The sequence below is a fragment of the Corvus hawaiiensis genome, chromosome 30 (assembly GCF_020740725.1).
Source record: "Corvus hawaiiensis isolate bCorHaw1 chromosome 30, bCorHaw1.pri.cur, whole genome shotgun sequence".
Classification (NCBI taxonomy): domain Eukaryota; kingdom Metazoa; phylum Chordata; class Aves; order Passeriformes; family Corvidae; genus Corvus; species Corvus hawaiiensis.
The window spans coordinates 12,956,497-12,981,321 of NC_063242.1; the positions used below are offsets into that span (position 1 = coordinate 12,956,497).

Here is a 24,825-nt window from a genome sequence, read left to right on the forward strand (position 1 = left end):
GGGCATTTTTGCCTTCTTGAGGTGTAAGGGATGCTTTCATCTGGAATGCTTTTTCAGAATCTTGAAGTAGGGAGTATCGATTACCACCTACAAAGACTGTCTAGATTCAGAAGAAGTAACTTTAACCTTTACTTAGCACGTGCCTTGTCGCGGGTTCGGTTTGCAACCGGGCGGAAACACCAATTTAGTGTAGTGGTTTGGTCCAAAATACTCATTACTGTTTATCTTCTGTGAGGTAAGAATTAGGAGAAATGCAAAGCAGGCACCAAACTTGAAAGAATATAAAGAAGTTTATTAACAGACCTAAAAGAGGGAAAAAAAAATTATACCACCTTCAGAACTCTCCTCCTCCCCCCACCTTCCTCCCTTCTCCCACTGACAATGTAAAAAGACAACCCTTAAGATGTTCAGTCTGTTTACCACTTCCATAATAACCTTGTTCAGTCCATTTAGAAAGAGAAGTCTCTTCTTGCTCATGCTGTGAAAACATTATCACAACGAGACAGCCGCCCACGTCCAAATATTGTTCAGTCCATTTAGGAAGAGGAGTCTCTCTGCTCGCATGCGAGTCCCTTCCCCCAACTTGCAGCTTTTCCCGCAACTGCTTTTGAGGGTCCACTCTTGAAGTTTTTTGGGGTACAATTTTAAGGTTGAGCCATTCAGAAACAAAAACAGAGGCCCTTCTCCTTCCCTGGGAGCAAAGGGTCTTCATCATCTTCATCGTTAGGACTATCTCTGGGAGCATCTCTAGGGACTGAGGTTTTCTCCTTTCCCGTTTGGAGCAAAAGTCCTCATCTGGTCCATCTCTCCCTGTCCAAACTTCTCATGAAATTACAGCTGCGTCAGCATCTGCCTATCTCAGCACAGGTGCTTTTGCTCACGAGCTGAACACTCCACCCCCCATATCTTCATGAAATTCCAACGGGATACTCTGATATATCATAGCTTCACAACAGACTTTCAGCTTTAAGCATCTCCTCTTTCTCTTCCCTCAGGTTTTCAGCTCTTCACAGCAATAAAAGGGTTAATCTCACCTCGGCCTTGCAGCTTTGCAGCTGGAATGTTGAATTTTTCTTATCGCAGTGGAGGGGGGGGAGAGCCAAGCCGCTCCGGCTGCCCACGGCAAGGCAGTGGGGGGGTGTTCCACGGCTGGAACAGGTCCATCGGCTCCAGGATGGCCGTGTCCTGGCCTGGCCTGGCCCAAGCAGGGCCTGGCCGGGCCCGCTGGCCCCCACACGGGGCCCGCAGCCACCTGTGCCAGTGCCGGAAACGAGAGAGAGCTGGGGGGGGAGTTTGCCTATTCTTAAATGTGGATCACAGAGGTGATCACAACTTTAAGTGGCTTAGAGAATTGTCCATATTCACACTGGCCAGCTGATAGGTTCTATCAGTTCCCAGAGGAAACTGTAAGCACCCCTTAGCAAGGACATCCCTTCTGGGACTATGCTTGCTAACCTATGACATGCCTTTAGCTCACCTCTCGAGTTTTCTTCTTAATTTTGTTTTTAAAGTGATGAATTATTTTTCTTAGAAATAGAGGAAATTGCTTAAGTGCTATTTCCAGATTTCTTACAAAAAATATATCTCCATGATTTTTAAACAAACAGGTCATTTCAGTTGATTTGTGAGTTAGCTTGCTAACTTGAAAAACTAGGTACAAAAGAGCAGTAGGAAAGAAAATGCAAACTCTTTAATGCTTTGCTCCAGACAAAGGGAAGCCCCAGTATATTTATACAATTTAGGGGCTGGTACTCTTTTTTCCCCTATAAAATCTTTGTGTGAACTCGTTTTCCCAATATCATAGATCACAATTTGTTGTCCTTGTTGATCACCTAGCCAAAAGACAAAATATTTTTGGAAGATAACTGTGCATTTGAGAGTGACTGGAGTCATGTTAATATCCACTGTTTTCTGTGAAAGTATTGGCGAGTCTTGCAGTATCAGAGATTGAAGGCAAAAGACAAATTGGGAGAGTGTTTTTGTTACTGCAGAAACCATATTTTAGTTTCACAAAGGAATTTCATAAGTTGTCTCTCATAAGAAGTTGAAACAGACTGAGCAGACGAAGAACAGTAGAATTTATTTTAATTTCATGGCTATATTTTACTGTTGCTGAAGAAGAAAAATAGCTTTTCTGGAATACATTGATATTTTAAATCCTTTGTGTTTAAACTTTGCCAAAGTTTATGTCGATTTCAGTCTATGCGGAAAATTGGATGTAATGGAGGGAGGGTAAAAATAACTGAATATTTCTAAAATTCCTGAGCTAAAATGGGTGATCATTTTGTCTCAGAATCACCATGGCAAGGAGTAGCATTTAACAGCAGGTCTGAAGTGAGTTCCATAAAAGTATGATCCAGATTTTATATACATACTTTCATGCTGTCATTTCAGTACTTGGGGTTAGTTCATCATGTTAGGAGAAGAAACTCTGCTAGAGGGGTTCTAAAGCAGCTGTATGATTTTGGAATCCTCCTTTTTTACTAAACAAGAATATGTCCAGCAGAAGTCTTGCTAGACATCCTGCTGTATGGATTTTTATAGGCCTTTTCCAGGAAGGAACGCTTCCTGCTCCTCTCAGTAATGTGGTTAGTATAAAGGAGATGTAATACCTCTTGGCATTAAAACTTGCTCTGAGCAAGAGTGCAGAGTGTATACAATGCTGACATGGGTTTTTTCAGTCATGTTAGTTCTAGCTGTCTAGTAACTGCTGTCAGCCATTGAACTGCATTATTGCTAGAAAAAGAAGGGTATTTGGGAGTAAGGAGTAAAGCAAATCAAACATAGCAGTGGAAGTTTGAGAAGAAAAAAAGAATGTGTGTGGTAATAATTACAAAGGAGAAAGTTACTGACTCAGATAAAACTGCTTCTGCTTGCACTGTTGGTTGTCATCCAACTTGAAGCAAGTTACTGGGTTGTTTGTCTAAAGGGGATGTTTAAAATAGAAAATAGCTGTTGATTGCGACTGGGGAAATGTGCGCTAACTGAGCCAAAGAGGAATGCTTTCAAGTTCTACTGTTTATTTGTTTTCACTTCTAGAGTGGTGAGTCCAGGATGATCTCTCATTTTCATTATACTACATGGCCAGACTTTGGAGTTCCTGAATCCCCAGCTTCATTCCTGAACTTCCTGTTTAAAGTCAGAGAATCTGGTTCACTGAGTCCTGAACATGGACCTGCAGTAGTTCACTGCAGTGCAGGAATAGGACGTTCCGGCACATTTTCATTAGTGGATACTTGTCTTGTTCTGGTAAGTGTTTGCATTTTCTCTGTCACCTCTTTCTTTCTCCTGACACCCTGCCAACCTTCCCAATATGGGCTTTTTGGTCAGAAGGCTTTAAAAGCATTGAAGTTAATGACATTCCAGTGGAAACTGAAATTAAGACAGCATGCTTTTTTTCCCTTCACATATTTTGATGGCAAAAACACAGCTCTTGAAATGCATTTACAAATCCATGTTGAAGTACATTACATATTTTCAAAGCTTCCTGGAAAGTAAATTGTAAACATTCTTTTCCTTTTACCTAAGATGTGCTTAGGAAAGGTTGAGGATCAGTTGGGTTTTAATATGAAAAAAGCTTGTGAATATATGTTGAGATGGTTGAATCTATAAGTCTTTTGCTCAAGAGCCCTTTTCTTAAGGATGCAGAGAAATTGTTACCTGAACTAGGATGAGAACTCAGGCATGCCCCTGATTCTCATGCAGTGTGTAATTGTGGGCGGTGCAGAATTTCCTTGCTGTGCAGCCCTCTGGGTGGTGGGGCTTGATAGCCAGTTCCAGGGCCACATGGATGTATAGATTTTTTGATTACTTAGTGAACTGCATCATCTATAGTTGCTCATGGTGTGAGTGAACCTTGAATGTTAAATAATATTTTAAATCAGTTTAAATTTTTGTTGGACTTAGAAGTCCAGGCACAGAATTTTCTCTTTCTGCTTGGTAATAGTGAAAAGGACAGCACAGGTTTAACTGAAATAGGATTTCAGTTAAATTACAAGAGGCACATTTTTCCGGTTTGGTTAGATCCTCTCAACTTACTTTTTGTTGGTTTTTTTTACTTCAGTTTTTCTTTGGTTTTATACATTTTGAAAAACATAGGGGTATATTTTGATGCAAGTATACTTCAAAAACACCCCGTGTATGTAATGTGGGGACAAGTGTATGCATGGCTTGGGTTAGGGATTCTCCTTTAAATAAGGGAACTTCTGCCATAGTCAGTCTGAATTACTGCTCTATTCAGAAGCAGTAGGAAATACTACTTTATGGCTCTGATTCTTACAGTCCTATTTCAAAGTCTGAATACAAGCCTGAATGAAATTTAGCATATCTAAATGTCTTAATTTTAAGACTTGGTATTAGGGTACTAATTTATTTGTTTAATACATGATCCTTGACTTGTTCATAGTAAGTTTTCATTAGATGGTTTGCATTTTTCCTTCAAAAACAAATTAGAAATCATTTGAGATGTTAATCTTCCATATTACTAATAGAAGCATAATAGGGAGAAATGAATTTTTAGATTGAATTTTATGACTAATTTTTATTTGTAATTATTTTTTATATACCATTGACACTTTCAATGTAACTTGCTTTACAGATGGAGAAAAAAGACCCATTTTCTGTAGATATTAAGAAGGTATTACTGGATATGAGAAAATATCGAATGGGACTTATTCAGACTCCTGATCAACTAAGATTTTCATATATGGCTGTAATAGAAGGAGCAAAATTTATAATGGGGGATTCAACTATACAGGTAAATAGCTGGTTTAGCTCCATGGTTAGCTCCATGTATTTGAACAGCAGATTGCAACAGTAGTAAAAAATAGGCTCCAGATTACTTTAAAACATGTAATTTTGTGAGATTTAAATAATTAGCCTTTTTTAGTAGATGCCTAGGAGGCACTGTTCAGTGCCTTCTATCAAATGAAACTTATAACCCTGTGTATATGTCCCCTGTTAGATAAAATATAAAAATAATTTTTCTGTCCAAATGTTAAAAAAAAGAGTTCAATCAGTATTTTCAATACTGAAAAGTGAAAAGTAATGCCCAGTATCACTTTGAAAATAGCAAGGATCTTTTTTAGAATCTCTTGATGTTTGCTGTGTATTTTCCTAGCAGATAAGTTGCCTGATGCTACAGATAACATTTTTTGGTTAAAACTGCCTTTTTTCTTAAAAACCTTTAAAATTCGTGTTACAGTTAGTACAGTCTAGCCAAATACAATGATTTTGGGTGCAAAGAGATTACCAAATCTCACTATTTTATCAGTGTGGCTTGCAGACATAACAGCTTACAGCTGTGTTAAGTGGCTGGGGCTAGGTGGGAGGGAGAACTGGGAGGAGAGGCTTTGAAACACCTTTAATTCTACTTTCATATGCTAGGGCTTTTTTATTTTGTTGATTTCTTAAAATCACGAATAGGGCAGATAAGCGAAAGCACATTTCCTTTCTTTGTGGTACCGGTAGTGGTCTGATTCTTCCCTTTAACAAATGTTTCTTGACTTGCTGTGTAAATAAAGAAATAATTTTGCACAACTGCTAATCAACACCTAGATAGTGTGCTGCTGGTCTGACACCTGTGCCCTATGTCTAGAAGACTTCATGATTCATCCTAAGACTAACAGCAGTTTAGTCTCTTCATTTTCTGGAAGCTGTTTCTGGTGGTATGAGGTATTGTGTCCAGTAACATTTTTCTGCTTTCCTTTTTTTAAAAAGAACTGCTCCAAACGGAGGAGTTCTGGTTCCCACACTTACCCATCTAGATCACAGGATTTCTTACTTCGGGATATGAGGGAGCATTCAACTCCGAATACTTCTTGTCGTGTTCAAGTGTGTTATTTATTCATAGTAAGAGAATGCCTAGGAAGGCACACTTCTCATTTGTTCTCTTGTTATGATTGTTCCGATGATACTTCTTAAACCAGTGTTTCCTGCAGTGCAGGCATTTGTCCTGGTGCTTCTCTCTTCAAGCCTCAGCATTATGTGCAGAAAATCAATTGGCAGTTCTTAAAAAGCAAATTTCTCCTTTTAAGGTCAGCTAGATCATTTTTATTCCATAAGGAACAGTTGTACTCTTCAGAATGTGAGAGGTATTCACTTCTCTCTGCTAGTGATGGAGAGGGCCTGAAGTTACTGAACGCCTCTCTAATTTAACATTAGCCAAATGTTTATCTCTGACATCTCCTTGGATTTTGGAAGTCAGTAAATGTGCAAACACAACTTTCATTTGCAGTGGAGGAGTTGGTTCATTGTTAAAACTCATTTTGCCAGCAGTCCATTTATAAGTAGCTGTTTTTTTAATATCACTCTGTGAATTTGGTATTTAGTTTAGACCAGCAGTTGTGAAGTCATTCCACAGACAGGAATCTATCACTTGTTTTGAGAAGAGTCAGTTTTCAGTTCATTTACCTTGCCATAGACTTTTAAAAGTAACTGATTTTTTTCCTACAAGGTATTTTATGTCTTTATAGGCACTGGCTGATTTGTGTGAGAAAAGAAGTGACTGTTTTTTAGGGCTGATTCTTTTCGTTCCTGTGCACTTTCTAGGGTTCTTTTCTGCATGAAGTTTTTGCAGCAAGTCCTTCAGACTATTTATCATTAGGACAGAGATATAGCAAAACAGGTTTACTTGCAATTTCTTTTTTTCTTCCATCTCATTTCAGATTACTTCTCAAAACAAGGTGAATAACTCTTTTATGATGCAGTAGATCTCTGGACTAATGGGCCACTAGGTGAAATAGTAGGCCATGACTCTGGCATAGATAACTCTTTGTTAAAGTTTCCCAGTTCTCTCTTCTTAGGCAGTTCTTGCATACAAGGTCCTTTTGTATTTTGAAGCCAGAAAAGGTAAGAGCACAGCACAGGCCTGTAGCAAGTAGAGGGAGATGGGAAGTGCTGGACAGCGCAGGATTTTTAAGACAGGATGCTTCCTAATTGTGGAGCTGCTGTGGACAGTACAGACCCTGGAGACAGTGGCCTCATGCCTTCACAGTGGCACCATCCCAGAGAAACAGAAAAAAGGATCATTCATGGTTGTTGGACGAGACACATCTTGACCGAACTTTATTTCTTCATGTAGCAATTTTTTTTTCTTGATCTGGTAGTTCCTTTAATCTACTTCTGTGACTCTTCTTTTGGAAGACATCTTGGCAAGGGGGCCCTTTAATGTTAGGGGAATGTTTGAAATATGTTCTCCTTGTTTTCAGAAACGGTGGAAGGAGCTCTCTAAGGAGGACCAAGCGCCAAGTTCCGAGCAGTCTCCTCCACACCCAACCAAAATAACCACAGAGAAGTACAATGGGAACAGCATAGCCCTGGAGAACAAAGATCAAATGGAGAAAATAAACACTGACCTGTCCACAAAAGTTCAAGATATCACAGATGGGAACATTGAAAAGTAGGCAAGATAAACTTTTAAAAGGCAGATGCACTCTCTCAAAAGGTTGAATTATTGTCTGCTTTTCTTATTGTAAAAAACCTTCAAGATCTTTCTGCAGTAGCAGGGGAGGACACATGGTATTTGACTGTCTTATTTAATGATTTTAAAAATACAACCTCAGTGATTCTTTGTGATATGGTTTTACTGTTCAGAGGTCAAGAGAAGAAAAGCAAATGTCTCTAACTGAACCAGCTAGACCTCACACTTTTGAAAGCATTTTCTTACAGATTGTCAGTGAACTCCATTGTGCAGTGTGAATGAGGTCCTAAAATTGTCCAGCATAATTTCATACTGATTTTTAAATACTATGCTAACTTATGTTTCAAAAAATACATGGTTCCTCAGAAACACAAAGGTTTGATCACAATACCACTTTCTGTATAGTGGTTGAAATTGTATCACTGGAGCCGTGTATTAGCCTCTGTTTGTGTTAAATCTGCCTGCTGAGAGTAGGTTCCTGTGGCTTAGCTGTGTCAGGTGAATTTGCCTTTCTCTTAGGAGTGCTGATGCCTCAGCTGGAAGGCACTGTGTGTCACTTGGGCCTTCCAACACGCGGGTCACCAAATGTTGATCCATGGCCAGAGATCCAAAAACTGGGTCAGGGCTGTGCCAAGCTGAGCCATGTGGTGCACAGAAGGAGGCAGTGTCTGTCCCAAAGGGCTGCAGCCCGAGATGAGACACAGCAGTTCTGTGTAGATAAGCTGGAATTCTGAAATAACAGCTGGCTCACCAAATGCCCCTATGGGTTTCTTTCTGTGTATTCATGAGTGTTTTGAGAGAGAATGACAGCAATTCTGTAGATGTTTGAAGGAACCCCTCACAAGCAGGAGTGAGGGTATGGATGTGAGTGGTGGCTGTGTGTTGGAAGTCAAAGAAAGCTGGTTTTTGTGTCAGAGTTATGCTGTCTTAGAGATTGTGAGGGCACTTTTGGAGACAAGAATTACAAGGTGGTCCTGGTAGTGTACCACACTGAACTCTGGTTTATTGTGTCCTTTTATCATGATCTGGTTTACATCCTGAGATGAGTACTATTAAAGCTGCATGCAGCTGTGAGTAGGGGTTGGGGTCAGTGTATCATTGAGGCTGGTGTGAACTCTGCAGTGGAGGCGCCGTGTAAGTACTGTGACGCTTGTACATCATACCTGGCATTGCGTATAAAAGCAGCCTCCATGCAAAACATTTCAGCCACCAAATGGGGCAGAGACAGGGGTGAAAGCCTCTGCTCACATAATTTAACTAACTCTGTTCTCTGTTGAACTTGTAGATGAAGTACCATGTACATCTTTACATCTGTCATTTACTTATTCATGGGGCTTCACTATATGAAACTCTCTACATTAAGGTGGTTAAAACATAATAAAAGATCGCTTGGTTTGGATTTTATATACTGCTGTCGTATGCTACTGGTGGGTTAACTACTGGAAGTGTTGGATATGATAATAGCCTTTTTTCCTGTTCTTCAGTGTAAGATTTACGTTTTTTTCTTTTTAAGTTCTGTCCGAAAACGACTGCGGGAGGATAGAAGAGCGAACACAGCACAGAAGCTGCAGCAGATGAAGCAGAAGCTAAATGAGACTGAAAGAAAAAGAAAAAGGTGGTTATACTGGAAACCTATTCTCACTAAGATTGGGTTTGGTACACTGATTTTAGTTGGTGCTTATTGCTGGAAAATGTATTTTCAATAACATTCCTTGTAAGTAAACAGTAAGTGTGACCTCTCCAACGGCTAATTTTGCTGGAAGGTAATGAGTAGGGGTGTGACTTTAAGCATAAACTCCTTATTCCTGGAATGGGTACAGACTGTTACATACAATAGAGAAGTGATGTAAACTTGATCTTGTGTCGACATCTCAGGACTTTCCCCTGCAGGTACTTAGAAAAATGAACCGCTGCCCCCCCAACAGAGTTGATGGTTTTTGTTTATATGAGCAGGTACAAACTTGCCGCAACTGTTTATACACTTTTAAAAATGGTGTTCTACCAGATCTTCAGCAAATGCTGAACCATGGAGGTTTAGCTACCGAAGGCTGTCTGGATTTAAATTTACATGCCTGACATAAGCAATAAACAGTGTTGTATCATTTACATTATTAATGCAAAGAAGTTATCCTTAAATATGTGTAATGTGTAATGTACTAGTGACATGAACATAAACATTTTATATTCTTACGACCTAGGATAAATATATTTTATAATTGCATATTTAATCTTTTTGTAGTTCACTGTACTTTCAAAAGCTCAGTTTGTACAAATTTCTGACCAAAAGAATTTCATTTTGAAACTAAATGTAATTATAATTTGTGCATGAAAAGAACAGTGCAACCATTCCCCATATTTGACTCTCCCATTTGAAATGAGCAGCTAGGGGTCTGATAAAGCACTTGCCAGTTTCTACTCTGTTAATTTGCATTCCTTATTTATTTTTTGTAGTTTTCATTATTTAAGTAAGACGTAGAAATTTGATTTTTTTAAGGCTTTTGAGAACTTAGCTCCCACTGCAAATTATACTGTTGATTAATGTTAATTAATTCAGACTTCAGCTACTGTTTGAAGGCCAACATTGTTCAAGTTCTGACATTCCATTAAATGTGAAACATAATGTTTTGTGTGTCTATAGATTTTAATTGCTAGAAAAAATAAAATTAATTCATCAGTAATAGGTGTAGAAAGCACATCAAAGGAAACTGTAGGTGGACTTTCAAGGGTTGCTCTAATAGAAAAGAAATGTTGGTAGTGTTCTGCCATACCCAGTGTTTTCAGCTGTATGAGCCATTTTGGTAGCTTCACAAAGTCTAGAACTGCTTTTCAGGTTCCCCAGCACTGTATTAGAGAGACGTGCTAGTAAAACACTTGACTAATATTTTGGGAATATCTGTGCTACAGCTCCTTTAAAATTACTGAGCACTCCCTTCCATTACTTGGGCAATAACACTTTCTATATAGTAATGTAACACAAACCATTTTCTGCCCTTTAAATTACTTTTGAATACAGAAATGGTATGTGGCTGAATGTAGCTTGTTGTTCAAGTTAGAATCTAATAATGTGTAGGATTGGATTGTATTTTGAAATGTGAATTTTATTTATTCAAGCATTGCCTTGTTGGGTGACTTCAGAGAAGTTGTGTTTTCTCTTTCCATTTTCTGTTGGGTGTGGGGTCTTGGGGGTTTTCTTCCACCCCCCTCCCCCATTTTGTAAAGCACTTCTTGGATTTACTGCTGAAAAATACTCAAAGAGCTGGATGATTACTTTGCTCCTTATTCAAAGGAATTGACTTCAAAGTTTTCCAGTACATCCAAGCTTGGTAGTCATATACGAGGCATGGGGCCCAATTACTCTGACATTTACTACACAAAGCTAAGTACAGTTTACTCTTTAAAATTCTCATTTTGCAGTAGCCGATACTATTCTGGACTACGCTGTTTGTATAGTAAACAGATGCTGAAGGGTCCTGATGAGGAAAACAAGTGTAGTTTCATAGAGTACTGGATTTGGGAACTTGTGCATCAGTAGGACAAGACAATTTGTTCCACGGCATTGCTGACCAACCATCCAGCTCAAATAGCAAAATGACTTGCTGACTGCTGGGACATAGCACAGGCACACAGCTCATGTATTTTAAGACATTTCACAATTTTTACAACCACAGTAACTTCTAGCCAGCAAGAAGACTGTCAATAGATTTTTTTTCCTTTAAATTGAGGACAGGTTTTTCAGTATCAGCTACAACTGATAGTAGGTGTAAATGTATGTGCCTTATAAAGATATTTTGGTTATAGAAAAATACACGGAATGTAATTTAAATGCTTTTGTAACAGAAATATTCCAGATTTTATTCTAAATACTTAAAAGCAGCTAAGGAAAAAGTGCAGGCGAAACTTAGACTGATACCACACTGTCATTTATTGCCCTTCTTTTGGCATGAGACGGATTTCCTGGGCTACCAGGATCTTACAGGCACTGAGCTCTAACTGCAGCTTGTCAAGTTGTCACTTGATTTTTTTCCTGGTTCCATCTTCTAAATTCTGGCTTTTCAGTTTTCTTGATCCTGAGTAAGCATTCCTCAGTTCAGGGTGGGGCAGGGCAGGGGGCAGCCAATTCAGATCACCTCACACTCTGTTACCTTCTTGATGCAATAAAGCAGGACTTGCACATGCAGCAGTTGTTCTGTGAAAGTTTGGTTTGGTTCTGTGCTTGCAAGTACCTTGGGAGTCTTTAACTGTTAATAATTTAAGGAGGAGGAACCAGTACAAGCCTTGGACAAAACTGTTTTGAACAGTGAATTGTTCATGACAGTATGAGAATAGTAAGGAAAATCAAATGATTGGTCTCTTTGTACATTCCAGGAAATAATTCGGATAAAAATCTTCTTTCTGGTCCATCACTAATCCTTAAAACCTAAAATCTGGAGGATTGTTTTCTGTGCTGCACACTAAGCCCTTGTGATACTTTGTTATTCTGTAGGATTTAAATTTGCAGCAGTTTTGCACAGCTTGGATGTTAAATAGGAACAAATATGGGCCAAAATGAAGAACTGTCGATCCCAGTCACCTCTGTCATAGGAAATGCTTAAAGGGTGAAATTGAAGGACATGCCTTCTGACCCCTCTTCTCTCCCCCTCCCCAGTTTCTGGCAAGCTGCTGGCTGGTCCCATGCTACTTCTAAAATGTTGTTGGGCTCTATTCAGAATGTTACTATGTTTGTTCTTCCCCTCTTCTCTGGAAATGCATCAGCCGAAATACTTGATGCATAGTGGGCATCTCTGATTAAACAGTGTTTGAGTCTCAGATAAACACTTGTGTACAAATCATGCACGTGTTCATGAAAAAATACCTAGCAAACATTTGGACCTCCACTGCAAGGGGTTTGCAAATTTGGAATTAATCCTTTAGGTTTCCTATTTGTGTTTTTGGTGCAGGGACAGTCCACTTAGTGACGGTACATCTGTATTTTCCTTGAAATGTATTAAGTAAAATAATTTAATTCAGTGTGAAATAGCAATTTGGAAATAAACCTCTGGATTTGTTATGGGAGTGAGATGTTGCCAGTGAAACGTAGCTTATTCTGTTAAAGCTCGAGTAATATGGTTTACTGACATCAGTTTATGTCCCCCTGAAAAGGGAGGAGGCATAAATATGTATGCATGTATGTGTGACTGGGTCATGCAGGCAATGAAAAAGCCTGGTTAGCTTTATGTTTAATGAATGTAAACCAAATTATTTAGTTTGCTGTTTGGCATTATAGTAAAACCTGAGACACTTGAGGACTGCATGAGAAACTAAATTAACAATGACAAAAGAGGAAGTCTTCTGCAGGGCCAAGTGGCTTAAGCCAGAGGACTGTACTTGCAAAGGTGATGTGACACACAGTAGTCTTCCTGGGCCTTTTTGTTTGCCCCCAAAGTTTTAAGTCAGTCTTTCATTTTTATGTACAAAAAATAAACGTGTTCGAAATTGCATCTCTGTCTGAGTCTTTATTTAAATTGGAAGGATAAATATTTGGAAGCCCTCTTTCAATGTGTCGTAACTGGTGGAGGAAAGCTGCTTTATGAATCAGTGTAGTCCTTGCAGAACTCAGACGCATTTTACCCGTAGTAGCTTGGGGGTGTGGTGCTATGAACACCAAGGTCTCTTTCTGTAGGCTCGGAGTGGAGCTTTGCCTTGCCTAAGAAAAAAAGTGTCCAGTGCTGGGGTGTCTTTCTCACTACAGGAAATCTTTGCCTAGAGACAGTTACTTTTGTGCCGCTGTAGCAGGATTGGCCTACAAAGCTGTGAGAGGTGATGTGTTCTGAGATGCAGCCTGCCATAGTCCTACTGAGGCCCAAGGAGACTTCTGCAGTGCTTGTGGTTAAAGGTGTGAGGAAGTGGTTTGCTGGACTGAGCCTTGTACTGGAAACTCTCCAGCAAGGATGTGCCTCGTACTGTAACATGGAAACACCTTCTGGAAAAGCAACGGCTTTCCAAGAGCACTTGCTCAGAGGCAGTAGTTGCTCCAGGGAACACATGAGAAGCTGTTTGGTGTTGACAGTGAGCTGCAAATCCACTGTCAGTTCTTAGGTTTTTTTTTTTTTTTTTTGCTGTTGTTTTTTATCCCCGTATTCTGTACTGAATCGGTGACTTTCTTTTGGTTGTATGTCGCAGGCCGAGACTGACTGACACCTAAGCCTTCAAGACTTGTGAATATTCTGCAGCTATAAACTGCAAACTATTGACATGCAAAGCGAGACATGAACCCCCTCTTCGGGAACAAAAAGTGAGGTCTGTTAAGTACCAAGAAGACCTCAGTTATCTGTTTACAGCGTAAACTGCACCGAGGGGATGAAGACCACCAGCAGCGTGTGCTACTTTGCAAAACGAAATAATTTGCCATCTTGTGTTTTTATAATGCCTGTATTAATGTAGAAAGATGTAAAAGAAATAAATTAGGAAATATTTTGTTTTGTACTGCCATTCTTATTGTATTTTTATACTTTTTGGCAGCATTAAATATTTTTTTAACTTGATGATGTGCTGTTGTGTGCGCGTTATGTTAGGGAGAACCTGTTAAAGAGTGTGTGTTGTGGAAAAAGAAGGGGTTTGCCTTAAGATTTCCTGATACCTGTCTTAAATGGAAAATGGCAAAATTATTAGAGTGCGCTTTATGCAAGTATTTTCATTAATGCTAAGTATTGTAGTTTGATTTAGGAGGAACTCTTGCACATTTCTTTTGTAATACACCACTAAGAATCTTATTTTACTAATCTGACCAGTCAGTCTGGTAATCCTTTTTATGTTTGCTATAAAATATGCACAAAATGTTCAGAATAACTTTGCGACGGGAAAGTGTTCTGCTGGTGATGCTCTAAAGGGAAGAAAGATGGACAACCTGACCTCTCTTGACCCACGGTCCTGTGTAGTTAACGGGAGCTGAGGAACAAAACTGAAGCGCACAAAAGTCAATGGTGTCTGTAATTAAACAGGTTTTGGATTGTGCCATTGCCGTGTGTTGTATGTACGGTATTTTCCTCCATGTCTCCCACCTTCTGTCAGTGTTCTCCTTGACACAGTCAGGATAGATTGGAAATGGGTAAGCCACAGTGCTGTGTAAAGGAGTTCTTCCAGTGGGGTCAGCAGGGTTTCCAGCCTTGTGCCTTCGGTAACAGAGTTGATCTCAATTCTGCACATGTTCTCTGATGGCTTCAGATAAACCTTAACTCACAAAACCCCTATATATTTACTATGACTGTCTAAACTGCCATGTGGTGGGGTTTTACGTGGGATTTGCACGTTGTATATTTTTGTAACAGTTTTTTGTACAAGTCATATAGTTACTGAAAGTGAAGTGTGGAAGAGGGGGGAAATCTCAGCCAACTCAGGCACTTTTTGCTAAAAAAGGCAGCAGCCTGAAATCTTAGCAGAATTTGGTGTTGAGGCCTATTCATGAAAGCAGTCATATTCAGAGTTGTGTTGAACTTGAAGAGGAAGCTGAAGCAGAGAGTACATAATGCTATTACTTGAGCTAAAGACACACTTGACACCGTCCTGAAATAGTCTAAATTGCCAGTCTGGTTTGTCCAAATTTTGTTTTCTTTACAAGGTTTACTATTGTTCTGAGCCTATGCTGGAGGAGAAAACAACATTGTGACTTGATTCAGTTTCCATTTTCAAGTTGGCGCAGCTGTGAAACCAGGAGTGTTTGTACCAAGAGATCAAGCTCTGCCAAAACCACTGCAATAAATCCTGCTATTGTTGATTACAGGAACAGGGCCTGTTTATACCACGTGGGACATCTTTGCGTAAAGCTTCCAGCTGTTCATGCCTTTTACCTTTTGCTATGGTTTAGGTTTTCATTATTTTCCCCCTCTTGGGGTTGTGAGTAAGCATGCACTGCATGACTACTGGAAATGTGCATGTGCTTCATTAGTCTACCTGCTGCTATCACATACACAACTAGTGTATCTTGTGGGGCATAGACAGCTGAATATCCTAATAAAAATGCTAATTGCCCTTAGCTTGTAAATGGTTTTCAGCTACTGAGATGCTGGAATGAAGTTGATGTCAGCCAACTTGATGAATCGGCAAAGGAGATTAAGATACAGGAGTTCCAAACCCAGGGCTTTGCCGGGTTTCATTGAGTGCTGCCTTGTGACAGAAATCTTGGCTTTCTGACCAGTGCACTTGTTTGGTTATTACTACACACGCCCCCGTTCTTGACTACTGCTGGGAAAGTGTATTTAAAAAGGTGAAGGAAGGGGAGAGAAAGGACAAGTGAGTGTGTAATGGCAGCCTTTAAAGAAATCGGGTTAGAATGATCAGACTTGTTTGTGAAAGGCATTTTTTTCGCTATGAAAAAACTATGATTTACTGACGGCCGTTTTTTCCCCATGTTCAAGAGCAGTGTTGCAGAGGTGCGTTTTATTTTTCCTAGTCCTCTGAACATCAGGCCAAAGGCGCGGCCTTGTCCTGCAGGAAGGTGTTGGTGTGTGCAGGGGCTGCGCTCGCCTGTCCCGGGCACGGAGGCAGGAGCGGCTCGGGGCCAAGGGCAGCGCTGCCCGCCCTGCGGCGACCGCCCGCGGAACTGCCGGCCCTGCAGAAGCTGCGTCCTTGTTCCACTCACAAGGATCCGACTGCCCTCTGCCTTCTCCACGGGGAACAAGAAAGCCCTGAGGATTTTCTCTTTCACAAAGTCTTCCCAGTGTTCTCCCTTCCCCTTCTCAAGGTTTCACTCGGCTGTGCCTCTCGAGGAGGTACTGAGTATCTGTGGCTCACTTAAGAAAAATACTGCAAAGCAAGTAACACCCCTTTCATTGCTTCTGTCTGGTCCTTCAGTTCTTCAAGATTTAATTTGCCCTCCTGCTCTATATACACCTCATAGTCACTTGGCTCAGTTTGAATATGGTTATTTTTTCCAACTAGCTTTAGGCTTATCAGACTTGCCCTGTGCTACACATGGCCTTTTGTCTGCATTCCCTGACTGCATCTGCATTTTGACTCACCAATTTAGTCAGGATACGTGTGGGAACTCCTAAAAATATATTTAGGTTAATTCTCACTTTTCAACTCTAGAACTGACCATCTTGCACCCATGATACAAAGTTGCTTTTAAATCAGCTGATGTGACCAAGCACTTCCAAAACATCAGAACTGAACACATTGCTAAATACTGTAATGCAACAGGGACCATCACAAACTCTGAACATGTGAACTGTCCATCACGTAACTGCTGTCTCAGACTAAACCTGTAAAATACACAGATACCAGACTGCCTGATACCAGGCAAGGTTCCCTAATTATTTTATAGAGCACTGTATTCATGTTCAGTCTAAGGCAGCTTATTGACCTAGAAGCTTTAGTTTCAGCATCGGAGCAGCTTCTGGAAATGAACAGAAGCCTGGAAAAAGCTCAGGGGTAACCTAATTGTGGCCTCCCAGTTCCCAGAGGGAGCCTACTAGAGAGCTGGAGAGGGACTTTTTACAAAGGCATGTAGTGACAGGATAAAGGGAAATGGCTTCAAACTGAGAGCAAGCTTAGGTTGAGAATTGGGAAGAAATTTTTTACTGTGAGGGTGGTGAGGCACAGGCTCAGGTTGCCCAGAAAAGTTGTGGATGCCTCATCCCTGGAAGTGTTTAAGACCAGTTTGGCTGGGGCTCTGAGCAACCTGTTCCAGTGGAAGGTGTCCCTGCCTACAGCAGTGGGATTGGAACTAGAGGATCTTCAGGATCCCTTCCAACCCAAACCATTCTATGTAGACAGAAAAGACAGAACAGAGTGTTACACTGCTTGCAATCTCCCCAGTTGAAGCTACCACAACAGCATTGGGAAAAGAATGCAAAACCAGATCACTTCTGACCTTCACTTAACTCACCAGGAAGTTTTGAAAAAAAAGTTAAGATCCACAGTTGACATGGCAGAGGAGGTAAGCATGGCATTAGGAACTTTTTTCTTCCAAGAAAATCCATGCCTACATATCACTCTCAGTTCTCAGCTGCATTTAGAAGGAGCACCATAAGCTCGTCCATGGCAGTAACACTTAACCAGGGAAAAAGATTTCTTAAAAAATATTTTATTAGAAAAAACTTCCAACCAAAGTTACTCAATAAACAACTGTACAAAACACATTTCTTTGGTGAGTTTGCAAAAGTTATCTTAATTTCTTTAGCTACTCACATACACAAAAGGAATTTTTCTTAAATAAAGCATTTATGTAGACACCAAAGCAAGCTGCTGCTCCTTGGCAATTACTGTGTAATCACTACCTCAAGGGACATCTGCGACCGCACGCGTGACTCACAGCGAGTTCAGAGCTGATCAGAAGAGGGCAGGTGGGAGACCACTGCCAAAAAGCAAGCGCCAAGAACTCGGTATCTTCCACTGTGAAGAAGCATCTGTGGAATTGTTGCTCTGCAACAAACCCAGAATAATTAAGTTTTAAGTAGTAAATATGTAACTCTGGAACGGGTATTAAAATAATGGGCAGTAGTACAAGTGTCAGTGTCACGGTGGGTTGCTTTAGAGAAGGGCACTGGAAGAGAGAATTCAATCAAACCTTTACACAATTTTTGCCCACACCTGTCAAACAAAAGAACTGGTGTTCAGATTTGTTTTTTCAGGTGGGGAAAATCCCAGTGAGATTTAAATCAAAATATGTATTTAATTTTGCATATTCTTGATGACCAAGAGCCAAAATGAACCCATCTGGACTGAAGAAAAATGAAAATAATGGATATAAAATATGGAGGCAAGAAATTTAGATCAAACATTACTTACTTCAGTTTTAATTAGCTGGAGCCATTCATTAAGATAGTTAACAAGAACAAATGCATCAGGGATGTTGTCTCCTTCTGAGCAAAATTTCAGAAGAACTGCCATTTGGATTCCCTTTGAACAGCTGCAACAAAAATGAGCATGCATTTGTACTTCATTTTGAGATCCACAATTATATTTATGTATAAAGAGCAGCAACAATATGCATGTATCTGGTGAAAAGCAAAAACCAAAAAGGAAAAATGTATGGAGATACATTTTTTTTTTTTCCCCCCTCTCCAGATTTCCTTGATCACATTTTCACACTTCATGCTCTTTTTCTTAGTCTTGAATTTTTTCTTTACTTTGCAAGGCAGGAATCCTACATCTTGCAAGAGTACTCAGGCCTCTTTTATGTACTTGGTTAGCATTTTTGTGCTGGTGAGGCATTTTTCACATCCTTTGGTACAATCACTCCTTCTCTTTCTGTGTATTTGAAACCAGCAGTTTTGCAGGCTGCATGTCACTACTTTACTTGGAATATTCTCATTTTTTCATTTAGATATTAAGATTGTTATTTTAATTTTTTTTTCCCCAAGTCCTGGCAGGTCTTTTCTTTTGCAATTATATATTGTTTCCATACTGAAGTCAGTATAAAGGTAAGCATGGCATTAGGAACTTCGCTGCTGTTGAATGCAACAGTGTGGACAGGTGTCAAAAGTAATAGTTAAAAAATAAAAGTCAATTTTACACCTGATCCAACACATCTTTTGCAGAACTACACAGTTGTGCTATAAATGAGTATTAGTATCCAAAATTTAAAAACTCAGGCATGCTTTCAGCACAACTTCTGATACACACACCTTTTAACAAAACCCCCACATCTAATTTTTTTGCTAGCCCTGAAATCTTAACTCATTCTTAGTGCTCAGAATTTCAGAATTGTTTGTGGGTTTTTGGTTTTTTTTGTATAACTGATGTTGGAACCATTTGCCTCAGGAAACCGTTTTAGTTAAAGTAGCACAGGTACAGGAATTCTACTATTTACAGATCATGGTTTGCATAATATCAGATTCCAGGTTGATCATGATCATATCTGTAAAGGCTTTATTACTTTCCTGTAGCCCATTCCCTTATATTTTTATCTTATTCTAACTTTGACACAGAATTCTCTACTTCTCTTCCTCTTAATTATGGGTCTGACCTGAAAGAAGTTCTATTCCTATAAAGCCCTGTTCTGTAAAAAGAAGGACTTTTCTTTTCCTATAACATAGCAGTTTATAAGACAATTTTACCCAAGTACTAAAAACGTGACTTCTGATATCTTTCTGTGCTTCTCTTTAGGCAACTCACCTCTCAGTGAACAACAGTTTTGTGATGCCTCCTCCAGGTATATGCAGAACTTTGTCTGTGTCACTTATTCCAGGGTAAGCTGCTACTTTTTCCATTTCTTTCCAGTTCAACTCCTGCATGCGGCCCCCAACTGCTTTCTCCAGATCAGGTGTGAGCAGGTAGCGCAGTGGTGTCCTAGAAACAAGTCAAGGATGCCTTCAGTCTGCCAAGGACAGACACTACCCCAGCTACCACTTGTGGCAGACAGAAGGTGCAAGCACTGAGGACCTCACATTTGCCATGAAGAATTGCTCTGACATTCTCTCCCTCTTCAGGTCGAAGTTAGAAAGTAAGTCTGTGGCCTCAGAACTGTACAAACTACTCAGCTTTCTGCTACAAATAGAATGTAGGTACCCGACTTTTAGGGGCTCAAATAACAGACAAGTGCTACATACATAAGCACATAAATAGGGGAACTGCTTATAGTTGTTAAAATAATTTACAAATAAAACATGTTTTTTCTTCCTTCAGATAGGAGGTGATTAATTCACAATCTGTTAGGGTCAACTTGGACTTCACCAGGATACACTATTTTTAATAAGCTTACACTACTAATACATTCAGATTTCAGTCAAGTTAAAAGTATTTTCTGAATGCACTACCCTCACTCTTTGGTAAATCTGCTATAAGGGAGTTGTTCTGTGGGGCTGAGGGAGCTGGGGGGGCTTTAAATTACCACAACTTATGACTCGGACCTCATCAAATAACCATCAGTCCCTCTCATTTCATTCCATGTTAGCTGGCCATCCTGAAATTGTATGGATCTACCACTACATCAGGAACGTGCATAGATCTAAACCTCCTTTGTGGCCCTTCACATTTATAGAGCCTGAGCATAACAACTGCAGAAATACTGGTTTTATTTGCAGAAATACAGATTTTATTTGTTTTTCATTAAATCACCAGTTATGATGCCCTTCAATCAGCAAGAAATGCTTGGTTTTTAAATGGGTAATATTAGTAAAAATACATTGCAGTTGCAACCTTGCAGCTGCCTCCTGACAAATAATAACTGATAACTTCCTATTAAAAAAACAAAAAGGAATGACAACTTACTGTATTAAAGAAAACCTTCCACAAACAGAATGATGAAGAAGAGGTAGGAAAGGAACCAATATTGTAATCAACTGTTAAAAATGTAATCTGTGACCTGTATGTCAGCAGTTAATCCCTGACATTGCTTGCAGCCACAAGTTAAAACCGAGGCTCTGTTGCCTGGCAGTGCAGGCCAAGTGCAATTTGCTTACAGCTTTTCATTTGATCAGAACTTTTGACAGTAGTAACCCAGAAAATTCAGAGATTAATCCTGTATAACATCATGTTTTAATAGTATACTAAGCATTTTATGACCTATGTACACATGCAAGCAAAAGCACCCTGTGAGAAGTACTAAGTACATGGAAGTAGAGGGAAGTATGTCAGCCAAAAAACCCCAGAAACATCATTTAGGTCTTTTAGGGACACAAACATACCCCAGAAGCTGCTCATCGTCGCGCTGGTACGCGTGGCTGCTGGACAGAAGGACAACCCTGGCACAGTTGCTGCTCTTCACCCAAGAAAGCAGGGTTTCACAGAATGGCCTGTACTTGTTCTTTACGCAAAGACACAGACAAAAAGTGAAAAATTTAATGGGTCCTTAACAATACTAGGTGTTACATAGTATATTTAGCAGTGATGTAAGTTAATTGTTCATATCCACTTAGTCTTCAGCCCCAGATAGATTTTTAAAAAGCAGAGAACTGCCCTGGTTGTTTACTTAATCAAAACTACACATAGAATTATAAGAATTAGCATTAAGACCATGACAACAACAACAGTACCACCTGCTTTGTGTGCCATTAATACCAAAGGAAAAAACTTCAGAGCAAGATGGGATGGCAGGATTACACAGTATTTTTCCACAGTTTGAACTGCTAAAATACTGCACCACAAAATTTTTTTCTGGCATGGCATTCTGCTTACTTTAAATTACAGCCACTGTCCAGTAATACTAAATTCTTCATTTTTACATAATGAATGCAGTTTAAATGGATATAGCGTACTACAGAAATAATTGGTATGACACACAAAAAAACCAAAGCTATTACAAAGAACACAGAAAAAAATAAATGTAAGGGAAAAAAATAAACAGACATAACCCAGACCATTTCATATTTTCATGACTCTTAATAACTAAGGAGATATTTACACTAAAATCTACCAACACAGGCAGCTGTTGTGGAGCTTGGAAAAACAAAAGCAAAACCTCAACCCTCAATGAATGCAGAAATCAGTAAAACTGTGCCAATTGCAGAAGGTGTTACAGCATGAAGTAGAAAAATAATTTTGCCAGGCCACTTAAAACTATTTGCCAGCAGAACTATTCAAACCAAACAGTGAAGTAAGAACAATCAATGAACATACATACCTTTATAAAAGGTGATCTGATCTGCAGTACTACAAGTTTCTTTGAAGGTAAGGAGTACACTATAAGAAGAAATCATTAAGTCTTGTTAAGAAGAAACTGAGAAAGAGATCTGGGTTTAAATATATGAAGCATTATCCCATTTACGAACTTCAGGATAGTAAACCCTTCAGCTATCAATTCTTACAGGAAAGCCTAACAATATCCACTGTGTTAACAACACATATTTCTGTGCATTGTATTTTCATCAGACCTAATTTCAATTGTACTAAATTCAAAGGATTGAATTATGAAAGATATATGAAGATTTGCCTCCTGCAATGATTCAGATAATCTCTGCAAAGATTGAGAGATTATTCCGAGATTTCTGTGATTTAAGAGGGTAAAAAAAAAATTAAATGCAAACATCAGTGTAGGGAAAGAAACTAAGCATTTGTAGGGGGAGTGCGAGAAAGGCAAAGGTATGTAGGAAGGAAGAAGAGTGGTTAAGTATCCTTCTAAATCAGAAACTCAACTTGTATTCCAATAATTTATTTTAAGTATGTGCACCCTTGATATTGCTTTGGATTAACACCGCAGAGAGTTTTGCAATATGGCTGAAATCCAACATTTCTTACTGGTTCTAAATGTCAAATTAGGTTTCCAAAATAACAACAGGAACAGTTGCCTCTGTGAAGTGTAAATACGTTCCTATTTGTAGGTTTCTGCAGTTGTTATTACTGACCTTAATTTAAGCACATCAGCAAAATTTAACAACAAAAAAAGTAAATGTGATGTTCTTGCATCTTATGCCCCTCAAAATACCTTCAGCATTCAATACCCACCTTCAGCGTTTATACTCAGCTCCGTTGAGTTTTCTTCTGCTGTTGCATATGGGTTATTTCCAACCATTGGCACCAGGCAATCGGTGTAGAAGTAACCAACTTTAGTCATGTCAAGTGTGGAAATCACCAGATCTATTGCCAGCTGACCAACATTTCCCACGGACACTGCTGGCTGAAGTAACAGAATGTGCTAAATTACAGGGTGCTTTATGGATGGCATAAGGTGCTCTTCAAATACCGAAAGCTTAAATTCCTTAAAATCTGGTCAAACATGACTTCTAAAAGTGGCTGCTCATCCTCTGGCAAAGATAACCATTTCTTACCAGAAGAACTGGTAAATACAGAATTTGGTCCCTGTTCCACAAAAACATCCTGGCCACTTCTGTGAATAATCCTGTCTCATTGTAAACTGAAAGAAAACCTTGGAAATCTACCTCCTCCCCCTCATTTCTGGATTGAGAGTAGATAAAAGCCACTCAAAAAACTGATGTGAGACTGGCAAACCTCACATGATGCCCAAAGACAACGCTGGTATTACATATTAAGCCTCTAAATCTCAGACTGACCCACAGACAAGAGTAGGTTGTTTTTCATTTTTTTAAGGATGAAAATGATAAGGGTGCTCCTGAATTCATTTCATAGGAATTGCTGTGGGTTGTCGTCAATCGGGGCAGATAATGACCTAATAGACCGACCTAATATAATGGCACGGAAAGGGAAAGTCAAGAGTCTGTATCCTTCCAAAGAAACTGTTACAGGAAGACAACAATAAAACATTCGGTTGCTTTCCTCTAATTTAGAATCAAATCTACGAATTGCTGCTGCTGCCCATTGCGGACAGAGACCGGATCTGAGGCTGACACAAAGTGAAGGAGGTCGCGGCTGTACTGAGTGGCCCCACGCCCTGGCTGGTAGCCAGCTCCCCGCCGGTGCCACGCGAGGAGCACGGCAGTGATGTGTTTCCTGCTGCTTGTCAGCTGACCGGGAATTACTTCCTGCGCAGCCTGCACAGTCATCCCGGGCTGTGCAGCCCTGCCAGGGAAGCGATGGGGTTCCCTGCAGCTAACCCAGCAAAAGGGGAGAAATCACGGGGTTTGCCCCGCCGCAGCCTGCGCTGGAGCTCTCGTCCCACACTGACATCGCCACCTCGGGCACATGACCTGACACTGATGTCACACCATGTGTGAAGGCGATAAAAACACTCCCTAAAACAATCCTAACCGAGATTTAAATATAGCAGAAATTGTTGGTTTTTTGGTTTGTGGTTTTGTTTTTTTTTTTTTTTTTTTTGTTTTTTTTTTTTTTTGTTGTTGTTGTTGTTTTGTTTGTTTTACATTGGAAACATTTATATATCGCACCTAAATGAAAAAAACCCCAAGCTTTTATTGCAGTGGCAACCCACGGGTGCTGCAAGTCTTGTAAATGCACATAGGGCGCATTAATTTTTAGAGCAACAGCATATAACTATAGCTCTAAAACAGCATATAGCTATTGCTCTAAAATAACATATAGCTATTGCAGCTCGGCACGGATCATTTTGACAGGGGCAAACCCCGGGTTCTGAGGAGGGAGAAGCTGACAGAAACAGAGAAAACCGCGCTAAGCTCTGCTGCAGACAGAGCCCTCCAAACCCCCTTTTCCTCAGAAGAACACCCCACAGATTCCACACACACCGCCTGCCCTGCACCTTCTCGGCTTATCCCGCGGCCAAGCACCCAGGGACGAGCCTCGGGCAGGGCAGGGAGAGACACCAGAGCCCCCCGTGTCCCGTCCCACAGGAGCGGAGCGGAGCCCTCAGCACAGGGGCCCGGGGCAGCGACCCCTCAAACCCACCGATGGCGGGGAGAAGGGGGAAGCAGGAGCGTGACTCACCATGAGCAGAGTGAAGCCTTTAAAGTCGGGGGCGGCGGAGCCCCCGCCGCGGTCGCACGGAATGAACATGCCGCCGGGAAGGGAGGAGGGAAGGAGGCAGTGAAGAAAGGAAGGAAGGAAGGAAATAAGGAGGGAGGGAAGGAGGGAGGGAAGGAAGGAAGCAGGGCGGGGAC

The 24,825-nt window shown here is 40.2% G+C and overlaps 2 protein-coding genes across 3 annotated transcripts in view; one reads left to right on the forward strand and one right to left on the reverse strand.

The window, feature by feature from the left end:
* PTPN2 (protein tyrosine phosphatase non-receptor type 2) overlaps nt 1-14,413 on the forward strand; it is a 31,799-nt gene extending 17,386 nt beyond the window's left edge. Inside the window, exons 6-10 of one of the 2 annotated variants that reach the window (XM_048289380.1) lie at nt 3,040-3,249; nt 4,598-4,756; nt 7,209-7,399; nt 8,934-9,035; nt 13,580-14,413. In XM_048289380.1, the coding sequence (XP_048145337.1) occupies nt 3,040-3,249; nt 4,598-4,756; nt 7,209-7,399; nt 8,934-9,035; nt 13,580-13,601 (684 nt within the window). In that variant the 3' untranslated portion in view covers nt 13,602-14,413. Of the gene's footprint in view, nt 1-3,039; nt 3,250-4,597; nt 4,757-7,208; nt 7,400-8,933; nt 12,898-13,579 lie in introns of those variants that run through there. The other variant, XM_048289379.1, reaches the window with a different exon arrangement.
* A 3,051-nt stretch (nt 14,414-17,464) lies between these two features.
* On the reverse strand, nt 17,465-24,789 carry PSMG2 (proteasome assembly chaperone 2). Its single transcript, XM_048289528.1, has 7 exons — nt 24,653-24,789; nt 22,781-22,952; nt 21,960-22,018; nt 21,025-21,143; nt 19,514-19,687; nt 18,185-18,305; nt 17,465-17,818 (listed from the first exon to the last, which is right to left on the reverse strand). Exons 1-7 carry the CDS (start codon nt 24,719-24,721, stop codon nt 17,726-17,728), a joined length of 807 nt encoding a protein of 268 aa, XP_048145485.1. The 5' UTR covers nt 24,722-24,789; the 3' UTR covers nt 17,465-17,725.
* Nucleotides 24,790-24,825: the final 36 nt, after the last annotated feature.

Excerpts from the sequence above, each read along its gene's own strand:
- PSMG2 (XM_048289528.1), bottom strand. The coding sequence starts at position 24,721 with ATGTTCATTCCGTGCGACCGCGGCGGGGGCTCCGCCGCCCCCGACTTT. Across the intron at positions 22,953-24,652 it reads AAGGCTTCACTCTGCTCATG|CCAGCAGTGTCCGTGGGAAA; the intron begins GTGAGTCACGCT and ends CTGTTACTTCAG. Across the intron at positions 21,144-21,959 it reads TCAGATCACCTTTTATAAAG|AACAAGTACAGGCCATTCTG; the intron begins GTATGTATGTTC and ends CTTTGCGTAAAG.